Below are 11063 nucleotides of genomic sequence, written 5' to 3'. Positions count from 1 at the left end.
ACCACCTTGTGAGCGCCGCAGCACAGTTCCCCTCAACCACAAGACGCCTTCAGTTGGATGTACTGCTAACGTGGACTTCTGTACAACCCGGTAAAGCGCGGGTCTCTGCCTTGGTTGACTCCGGTGCCGAGGGTAACCTGATGGACATTAGCCTGGCCAAACGCCTTCTCCTGCCTATCCAGGTAAGCCCTAACCCCATGAACATTCAAGCTCTTGATGGTAGACCCCTAGGGTCGGGTAGAGTGGACTACATCACAGGCCCCCTGTATATGTGCATTGGTGACCATAACGAGCAGGTCCAGTTCTCTTTGATTGAGTCCCAGCAGGAAAGCGTAATCCTAGGCTATCCCTGGTTACGGAGGCACAACCCACAGATCGATTGGGACACTGGGAGAATCAGGATGTGGAGTCCCGAATGTAACCGGTCAGGACATTTATCTCCCACTCAGGTCAGCTCTGTGTATAGTAGCCCCCCACACAAGGTTAAGTTTCCTCTCAATGCTGATCCAGATTGTGACCTCAGTCAGGTTCCCTCTGTGTATCATGACTTGGCTGAGGTCTTCAGTAAGTCACAAGCTGCCGCGTTACCACCACATAGACCTTATGACTGTGCTATTGAGTTGTTATCAGGAGCCACGCCGCCCAGAGGCCGGCTATACCCATTGTCAGTTCCTGAGACCAAGGCCATGGAGGACTACATCAACGTGTCAGTAAAGAACGGTTTGATTACACCTTCCACCTCTCCTATGTCTGCAGGATTCTTTTTTGTACCTAAGAAGGACGGGGGCTTGCGCCCATGTATCGACTATCGAGCATTGAACAAAATAACTATTAAGAACAAGTACCCCTTGCCACTAATGTCCACTGCCTATGATCTGCTCCGTGGTTCCACTATTTTCACCCGACTGGATTTACGCAATGCCTATCATCTAGTCCGAATCAGAAAGGGTGATGAATGGAAGACTGCTTTTAGCACCCCTAGTGGACACTACGAATATTCAGTCATGCCTTTCGGTTTGTCCAATGCCCCAGCAGTGTTCCAAGCACTAGTAAATGATGTCTTGAGGGAGTACATCAATCGGTTTGTGTTTGTCTATCTGGATGATGTGTTAATTTTTTCCAAGTCTCTTGAAGAACACCAGAAACAGGTCCGGCTGGTCCTCCAGAAGCTGCTTGACCATCAGCTGTTTGTAAAGCAGGAGAAGTGTGAGTTCCATGTGCCTAGAACTACTTATCTGGGACTGGTGATCTCTCCTGCTGGAGTCGCGATGGACACTGGGCGGGTTCAGGCCGTGGTCAACTGGCCGGTCCCGTCGACATTGAGACAGGTACAGAGTTTCCTGGGGTTTTCTAACTTTTTCAGACGTTTTATCAGAAACTTCAGTTCTGTTGCAGCACCCCTCACTGCATTGACCCGTGGAGCCCCTGCCAGAGTGAAATGGACTTCTGAGACCCAGAGGGCGTTTGAGGACCTCAAGGCCCGATTCACCACAGCTCCCATTCTCGCTCACCCAGATCCTACCCTCCCCTTTGTCGTTGAGGTGGATGCCTCCAACACTGGGGTAGGAGCTGTCCTCTCCCAAAGAGCTGAGGCCGACAAGAAGACTCATCCATGTGCTTTCTTTTCTCGTAAACTCAGCCCCACGGAGAGGAACTACGACGCTGGAGACCGAGAACTACTAGCCATCAAACAGGCCTTGGAGGAATGGAGACATTGGCTGGAGGGCGCGTACCATCCGTTCCAAGTCATCACCGACCACAAGAACCTCCAATACCTCCGGGAGGCTCGGCGCCTGAATCCAAGACAAGCCAGGTGGGCCCTGTTCTTTTCCCGTTTCAATTTCATTGTGACTTTCCGACCAGGAAGCAAGAACGTGAAAGCTGATGCATTATCACGTCAATTTGACACGGATGTCACTGACTCTTTGCCTGAGAGCATCATACCCCCCAGGTGCATTGTGGGCCAGGTCATTCTTGCCTTGGAGGAGACAGTCCAGCGGGCCCAACAGGTGGAGCCCGGTCCGGGAGGGGGCCCCCCCAACTGCCTGTATGTTCCTCTCGAGGTCCGTCCTGACGTCCTGCGGTGGGGCCATGACTCACCTGTGGCAGGTCATCCCGGAACTGCCCGGACAGCCGAGCTCATCAGCCGTCGCTTCTGGTGGCCACGCCTGAGGGCTGATGTGGAGGAGTACGTCCACGCCTGTACCATCTGTGCTGCTCAGAAGGCGAGTAATCAGGCTCCTGCTGGACATTTGCTTCCACTACCAGTGCCACATAGACCATGGTCACACATCTCTATGGACTTCATTACTGGCCTACCGCCATCGGCAGGTAACACTGTTATTTTTGTCATTGTGGACCGTTTTTCTAAAGCAGCACATTTTGTTCCACTGCCCAAGCTGCCCTCGGCAAAGGAGACTGCGGACCTAGTAGTCCGTGAAGTGGTCAGGTATCATGGTGTACCCAGTGACATAGTATCGGACAGAGGTCCACAGTTCGCGTCCAAGTACTGGAAAGCTTTTTGGTCCCTGTTTGAGACTGCAGTTAGTCTGTCCTCAGGTCATCACCCGCAAAGCAATGGCCAGACTGAGCGGGTAAATCAAGAGCTGGAGACCTACCTGCGTTGCATGGTCTCCTCCAACCCAGAGTCCTGGAGCCAGAGGCTGGTGTGGGCGGAGATAACCCACAACCAATTGAGATGCTCGTCCACTGGTATGTCACCATTTGAAGCCCAGTTGGGGTACGTTCCCCCATTTTTTCCCTGTCAGCAGGCTGAGTCAGCGGTGCCGTCAGCTGATGCGTCAATGGCCAGATGCCGTCGGGCATGGGACAAGGCCCGCTCTGCTCTTATCCGCACGTCTGACCGCCACCGCTCCCAGGCCAACCGTCGTAGGCGACCCACGCCCACGTTTCATCCTGGGCAGAAGGTGTGGCTTTCCACCAGGAATCTACCCCTGCGCACGAAGACCAAGTTCACACCCCGGTTCATTGGGCCGTTCGTGGTGGTAGGGAGGGTCAATCCCGTGGCATATAAACTGCGCTTGCCTAGGTCTCTTCGGGTGAATCCTGTTTTTCATGTGTCCCTGTTGAAGCCTTTCTCAAGCTCTCCCTTATCTCGCCCCGTCCCACTCCCTCCTCCTCCTCGTATTGTTGCAGGTGGCCCTGTGTACACGGTTCGTCGGCTGCTGGATTCTCGCCGGGTGGGTCGCGGTCTTCAATATCTGGTTGATTGGGAGGGCTACGGCCCGGAGGAGCGATCCTGGGTTCCCTCTCGCTGGGTGCTGTGCCCGACCCTCATCCGTGACTTCCACCGGGAGAATCCACGCCTGCCGGGGCCACCTGGAGGTGGCCGTAGAGGGGGGGGTACTGTCAGGACTGGAGTGCCGGCCATACCCACAGGAGCCAACAGAGGGCGCCGAGGCCTCCGGTCTCGGACAATTGACTGATCATTACCTGTGATTTACCACACCTGTGTCAGTTTGGGTGTGTGGCCTATTTAAACCCCAGTGATCTGATATTCTGTGCTGGATCTTGAATTATGCTGCCGGGAGTTGTACTGGTGAAGTTTTTGTTTCTCTTTGCTCTTTGAGCTGGATTGTTATTTTGACTTCTGATTTTTGTTATTAAAGCCCTCTGATTTTTGCTCCACACCGTTGTCCGCAATTGCACTTTTTCAAGCCCGTTGTGACAGGGATACTGTAGGAAGTAATGAATTTCAATATTTATTGCGACTCCTAGTTGGTATTCATAACTATCTTGCTGTCTTGGAATGTTTGGTGTCCCAACTCAGAATATGAAGTCTAGTTTGGTTGTTATACTGTATACATGACTGCGGATGTTCCTTTGTATAAGAATGTTGTTTGAACAATGGCCTTCCATGCTTCTGAACCAAGCTAAATTTGCTAGGATACTTGCTTTAATGTTACCTGGTATCACACCCAGGGGCACTGCTAGACATTTTGGGTCCTATGAAAGAATATAATATTGGGCCCTCCAATCCTAGACCTTATAATAATAATAATAATAGTTTATGGGGGCCCTGTTGGTGCAGGGCCCTTGGAATCATCCTAACTTCTCCCCCTGTTACGACTCCCCTGATCACACCACTAGAGGGAGGCAAAGACCCAACTTACTGTCTGCTTCCAGCGTAACACCTACTGTACAAGTGAGGGGTAAGGGAGTTATGAATTTCATGATTAATAGTTTGCCTTGCATAGCATGATGGGCAGATTAGCAGTGATCTATCCAGACACTTTGTGGTGTATGAGAGAGAGAGAGAGAGAGAGGGCGAGAGAGGGAGATAGATAGAGAGAGAGAGAGAGAGAGAGGGCGAGAGAGGGAGATAGATAGAGAGAGAGAGAGAGAGAGAGGGCGAGAGAGGGAGATAGATAGAGAGAGAGAGAGAGGGCGAGAGAGGGAGAGAGAGAGAGAGAGAGAGAGAGAGAGTGCACAGGCAAGCCAGTGAGTGAATTTGAATGCAGACTGTATGTCTTCACACTGGGTTTGGGTCGGTCAGAGGTGGGTGGAGCTGAACATGCTAGTTTCATTTGTGGTCAGTGAGTCAGCAGAACTCAGACAGGCCTGCTATCGTTGATGTGTTGTGGAATTTTTAAAATATATTCAATTGCATAGACTAGTTCAATAGAGGTTTTTGTAGTTTGTAGAGGTTTTTGTTGTTTGTAGTCCTCAGACCCTGTGTAACTGTGATTAGTGTGGTGTGCGTTTGTAGTCCTCAGACCCTGTGTAACTGTGATTAGTGTGGTGTGCGTTTGTAGTCCTCAGACCCTGTGTAACTGTGATTAGTGTGGTGTGCGTTTGTAGTCCTCAGACCCTGTGTAACTGTGATTAGTGTGATGTGCGTTTGTAGTCCTCAGACCCTGTGTAACTGTGATTAGTGTGGTGTGCGTTTGTAGTCCTCAGACCCTGTGTAACTGTGATTAGTGTGATGTGCGTTTGTAGTCCTCAGACCCTGTGTAACTGTGATTAGTGTGGTGTGCGTTTGTAGTCCTCAGACCCTGTGTAACTGTGATTAGTGGGGTGTGCGTTTGTAGTCCTCAGACCCTGTGTAACTGTGATTAGTGGGGTGTGCGTTTGTAGTCCTCAGACCCTGTGTAACTGTGATTAGTGTGATGTGCGTTTGTCAACGTACTGTAAAATCTCTGGTACTTCAGATTGGTGTCAATCATCTGATTGAATAACTGTCATGTATTCATGTATTCATTCATTGGTCAATGATAACACACAACAGAGAGTCATATCAACATGTTGTCTGTTGGGTTTTGTCCTAATGAGATGCTTCTCTCTGTCTTGGATGTAGTGCTGAGTGCTCTGCTCTACTCTGGACGCGCTCAAGGTAATGGTTGATAAACTGCACAGTACCGACTAGATGCTCCCTCACTAGATCAAATCTATAACTCTAATCTCTCACTCTAATTGCTCCTAATCAGGGTTGCAAAAGGGCGGAAATTTTCCAGTAAATTTCCAGAAACTATCCAGAAATTTACCATGGGAAGTTAAGCTTGGGAATTTTGGAAATGTTTACTTTTTTTTTCTTTTTTTTTTAAGCCTATACTAGTTTTTTTTCAACAACTTTTTATTTATTTTAGGATTTTAGCATTTTCACCCAATTTGGTATCCAATTAACCCTGACCTAGTGTCCAGTTTCCCTCTACTAACTGTTGAGGATTGGTCACACAGGCCGGCCGGTCAGCAGTACGAAGGGGAGAGACTCCTTGACTCTCTCAGCTCGCGACCGTAGTTCTCACACCAGACAGGGTTGCTGTTGTGTGACGACCCCTCGAGCCGAGACTAAACTGACCACCCTCGGGGATCCAGCCGTACTCGGATCTGGTGAGACCACCGGTCCCCAGTGGGCAGCTGCCCCGGAACACGATGCATTAGACCACCACGGACCCCTAGAACAGGGAACTAGACCACCACGGACCCCTAGAACAGGGAACTAGACCACCACGGACCCCTAGAACAGGGAACTAGACCACCACGGACCCCTAGAACAGGGAACTAGACCACCATGGACCCCTAGAACAGGAAACTAGACCACCATGGACCCCTAGAACAGGGAACTAGACCACCACGGACCCCTAGAACAGGAAACTAGACCACCATGGACCCCTAGAACAGGGAACTAGACCACCACGGACCCCTAGAACAGGGAACTAGACCAACACAGACCCCTAGAACAGGGAACTAGACCACCACGGACCCCTAGAACAGGGAACTAGACCACCACGGACCCCTAGAACAGGGAACTAGACCACCACGGACCCCTAGAACAGGGAACTAGACCAACACGGACCCCTAGAACAGGGAACTAGACCACCACGGACCCCTAGAACAGGGAACTAGACCACCACGCACCCCTAGAACAGGGAACTAGACCACCACGGACCCCTAGAACAGGGAACTAGACCACCATGGATCCCTAGAACAGGGAACTAGACCACCACAGACCCCTAGAACAGGGAACTAGACCACCACGGACCCCTAGAACAGGGAACTAGACCACCACGGACCCCTAGAACAGGGAACTAGACCACCACGGACCCCTAGAACAGGGAACTAGACCACCACGGACCCCTAGAACAGGGAACTAGACCAACACGGACCCCTAGAACAGGGAACTAGACCACCATGGACCCCTAGAACAGGGAACTAGACCACCACTGACCCCTAGAACAGGGAACTAGACCACCACGGACCCCTAGAACAGGGAACTAGACCACCACGGACCCCTAGAACAGGGAACTAGACCACCATGGACCCCTAGAACAGGGAACTAGACCACCATGGACCCCTAGAACAGGAAACTAGACCAACACGGACCCCTAGAACAGGGAACTAGACCACCACGGACCCCTAGAACAGGGAACTAGACCACCATGGACCCCTAGAACAGGGAACTTAAATGTAGTCTAGTTGGGGAAAAAAACATAAAATGCCATTTGAAATCTTGCAGCATGATCTTGGTTAAAACAACCTGATCTGATTTAATGCAAATTCAGTTGAATTCTGACTCTGCACTGTGCATTCCTCCATCACGTGCACAGCTAATTCCTAGCATCCTGCACACTAAGATCACAAACTCACAAATAGATTAAGTCAAAAATGTAATATTTAAAATGTATATTAGAAATGTTTACCTGCATGTCTGTTATGACAAAACCAAATGTTTAAATTGATGTCTGTATATGACAAGGTAAATACAGAAGGTGTAAATAACCCCCAAATTCCCAGTTTATTCCCATTAATTCCCATGAATTCCCGTTAATTCCCATGGAAATTTTCCAATTTGAATAATCACAGCATTTTGCAACCCTGCTCCCAACACATGACTTTCCTCCTCTACATTCCTTTATATCTGTTCATCACAAAACAAATGTCAATCATCATGAAACAGGAATTTGATTTAGTCTCCATGTCACTGACAAACTGAATTCTATGTAAATGTCTGGTTATTTTAGTTTGATTCATCTCTGTTTTCCACAGCTCTGCCTAAAGCTGCCCTGACTGTGACACCAAACCCTGTCTACCCTGGAGAGAGCGTCACTCTGAGCTGTTCAGTAGAGTCTGGCTCAGACTGGACCTACAGGTGGTTCAAAGACAACATAGAGATACCAGTGCGCCAGTCTGGAGCCTCTCTCACCATCCTTACAGCTGGACCTTCTGATAGCGGACCGTACCATTGTACAGGGAAGAGAGGGTCCCGACCTCTGACATCACAGCCAAGCAGCATCATCTCTGTCTCTGTAAAAGGTGAGCGACAATTCAATTGGTTTTGCGTGTTTGATAGTGTTACATAGTACCAAATAAAGTATATATACAGTACTGTATTCTTTGTTTCCAAATGAAATCAGTATCATTTTAGTGTTCCACAAGTCTTCTTGATAAGGGCCTCATCCAGATGTATCAACTAACATTTAGTTACAAACAGGAAAATGTCACCCAGTTTCAAATTCAAGAAATGAGTTAACCTTTATTCTCTCTCACATGACACAGATCATAAGCCAATGGCCACGCTTCGCTCAGACAAGACAGACATCTATACAGGAGAGGAAGTGACTCTGACCTGCGTTGTGGGAGATTCCTCTGTGTGGACTCGGTTTAACTGGTACAGAAACAACAAAAACAGGGCCACGTCTTATGATTCAACCTTCACTTTCACTCCTGCCACTGAGTCAGAGGGGGGTCAGTTCTGGTGTAGAGGGGGGAGAGGAGACCCAGTCTACTACACCCAGTACAGCAGCCCCATCCACATCAATGTTACTGGTGAGTCCAAACCAAGGTTATTATAGTTAACGAAAACTAACTAAAAAACGAAAACTAGGTGTGAAAAACATTTTAGTTAACTGAAATAAAAATAAAAACTAGGCTTTACAAAAAAACGATAACTAAATAAAACTGTATTGTGTGTTTACAAAACTAACTAAAATAAACTAAAATTGTAGAGAAAATGTCCTTAGTTTTAGTCTTTTTCATTCCATACATAAGCCTAGTATTTTGGGTGGATATGAAATCTATCCTCCATTATTTCTTTAGCTGTGCCCCTGCGCAGAGTTAATCTGACGTTCGCCAGCTGGTTTGTTTTGCACAGTGTGAAACAACATGAGTTTACAAGATCAGGATGGTCTCACGAGGCTAGCGCAGAAAAAAACAAACTAAAACTAATACTGAAACTAATAAATACTAAACTAAAACTAAGCATTATCAAAAAATAAAAAATAAACTAAACTAGCAAATCTGCTTTAAAAACTAATTAAAACTAAACTGAAATTGAACACAAAAAGTTAAAACGATATAAAAATAAAAACTAATGAAAAAAGCAAAACTATTATAACCCTGGTCCAAACAGACCGTGAGTCTAGCACGCTAACAGAGTGTTGCTTGTGGTTGTGTCCAGGGAAACAAGATGCTCTGTTGACCCTGCAGCCTGGCCAGCAGCAGACAGACAAACACATAGTGTTTTTACAGTCATATACATTTCATGAAAATGTTATGTCTTAACAAAGATCATCTTGTTGTGTTATCATTAGGATGTAACTGTGTTTCCTCATGCTGTGTTTGCTTGAACAGCGAGACCCTATGCCGTTGTGACCCAGCAGCCCAACTGGGACCAGACCTTCTCAGGAGAGAGCGTCACCCTCATACAGGGGACAGTGGACAAAGAATGTGAGTATGAATGGTCAACAACTCGCCCCACACGGCCAAGCAGGGGAGGTCAGGAATACAGGATCAGCAAAGCTCTTGAGTCTCACAGTGGTGACTACGTGTGTAGAGGTAAACACAGAATAAATAAGCAGGATTCTGAGTGGAGCACTGTTCTCAAACTGAGTGTTAAACGTAAGTCACTTCTTTTCTTATTCGTTTTTTCTAGTATGTTAAATGTGTCCAACATGCAGAAGTATTTCATATTCCTGAATATTTTAAAATGAAGAGTAACGTACTCCCGCACACACTTTTTCTCTGCTTTTTAATCAGTCAACGTTTCGGTTTCATCAGGACAGATTTTTTCCTACCTTCATCTGTCCTGATGAAGGTAGTAACCGAAACGTTGACTGATTAAAAAGCAGAGAAAAAGTGTGCGCGGGAGTACGTTACTCTTCATTTGAAACTTTGAAGGGGATTTACTCCCAGCACCACAACAGTGTGAGAGTGTGCATGTTGGTATTTTCACTACTATTTCTGAATATTTTGTCATGGTTTAATAATGAGACAGATTCTTCTGCACAGGAAATAGGCCTGTTGTACGTAACAACAACAGACAACAGGTTTTGCCAGTCTCTCATTGATGTTATGTGTTCTAAATGTTTAGAGCCTGTGATGTCTTACAGCTCGTCCCCGGCCTGTCCTGAGTGTCTCTCCCTCGTGGCTGAATCCTGGAGACTCAGTGACTCTGAGCTGTGAGGTTGAAGACTCGTCTACAGGCTGGAGGTTCTCCTTCTACAGAGCGGTTCCCTACACAGATGGACTACTACTAACCTACTCTAATAAGTCCTACTCTCTAGTGCTCCTCTCTGACAGCGACGGGACGACAGGGAACTCCTACCCTCTCACCTCTGCTGGTCCTGCTCTCATAGGAAGATATGTGTGTAGAGGTGGGAGAGGAGACACAGTCTATCACACTGATTTCAGCGAACCACGGTTTCTCTGGTCTGGAGGTGTGTTTGTGGTTTTCGACCCCAGTTTGAACGCCTGCCTTTCTTTTTCTCTCCCTGTCTTTGTCTCTCTGTCCATCTTCCTTTCAATTCACTTAAGCTTTATTTACACTGCCAAAGCAACAACTTACAAATCCAACAAACTCTCTCTCTCTCTCTCTCTCTCTCTCTCTCTCTCTCTCCATCCATCAGATCGTCAGTCTTCGGTTTCTCTCAGTGTGAGCCGCAACTGGTCTCAGCACTTGATCTCTGAGTCTCTCTCTCTGAGCTGTGAGTTGAAGGGGAACTCTCCCGGATGGAAACTGAAGATGTTCTCAGACAGACAGGAGCCAGGATGTCCATCTAGCCAGGGATCAATAAAAGGATCCACCTGCACCATCAGCTCTTTAAAAGCACAGAACAGTGGTGTGTTCTGGTGTGAATCTCTCTCAGGAGAGTTCAGTAATGCTGTCAACATCACAGTGCATGGTGAGTTCACGCTACCTTATTCACTTATTGTTCATTACTGACTTTGTTTGATTGAGAATAACTTTGAAAGTACAGTGTGTGTTATCATGACCTCAGTAAATCAACTGATAGGTCACTGTATAGTCATGTGATCCTGTTTTCCAGCCGGCCCTGTGATCCTGGAGAGCCCTGTCCATCCTGTCACCGAGGGAGACTCTCTGACTCTTCGCTGCAAACACAGAACACCCCCCTCAAACCCCAACGTGGACTTCTACAAAGATGGTGAGCTGATCCGGAGCGAGACCTCAGGAGAGATGAGCATCCCTGCGGTATCCCAGTCAGACCAAGGCCTCTACAAGTGTAAATACTCCGACTCTGGAGAGTCCCCAGAGAGCTGGGTGACAGTGAGAGGTGAGTCAACGTTTTCTGAACTAACATTACACT

The 11063-nt window shown here is 47.7% G+C and overlaps 1 protein-coding gene across 1 annotated transcript in view; it reads left to right on the top strand.

Moving 5' to 3' along the window:
• Positions 1–1268: 1268 nt before the first annotated feature.
• The window catches only part of hmcn1 (hemicentin 1), a gene marked incomplete at both ends in the record, with an annotated part of 177189 nt that continues 167394 nt past the window's right edge, over positions 1269–11063 (top strand). Inside the window, 11 exon segments of the mRNA XM_084459084.1 lie at positions 1269–1328; positions 1542–1813; positions 1952–2225; positions 2772–2889; positions 3157–3345; positions 4730–4743; positions 4868–4881; positions 5006–5019; positions 9091–9294; positions 10605–10640; positions 10785–11030. Of these exon segments, the coding sequence (XP_084315210.1) occupies positions 1269–1328; positions 1542–1813; positions 1952–2225; positions 2772–2889; positions 3157–3345; positions 4730–4743; positions 4868–4881; positions 5006–5019; positions 9091–9294; positions 10605–10640; positions 10785–11030 (1441 nt within the window).

Source organism: Borostomias antarcticus (assembly GCF_949987555.1).
Source record: "Borostomias antarcticus genome assembly, chromosome: 26".
Taxonomy (NCBI): Eukaryota; Metazoa; Chordata; class Actinopteri; order Stomiiformes; family Stomiidae; genus Borostomias; species Borostomias antarcticus.
The sequence above is the reverse complement of the archived record's forward strand: the minus strand, read 5'-3'. Positions and strand labels throughout refer to the sequence as shown.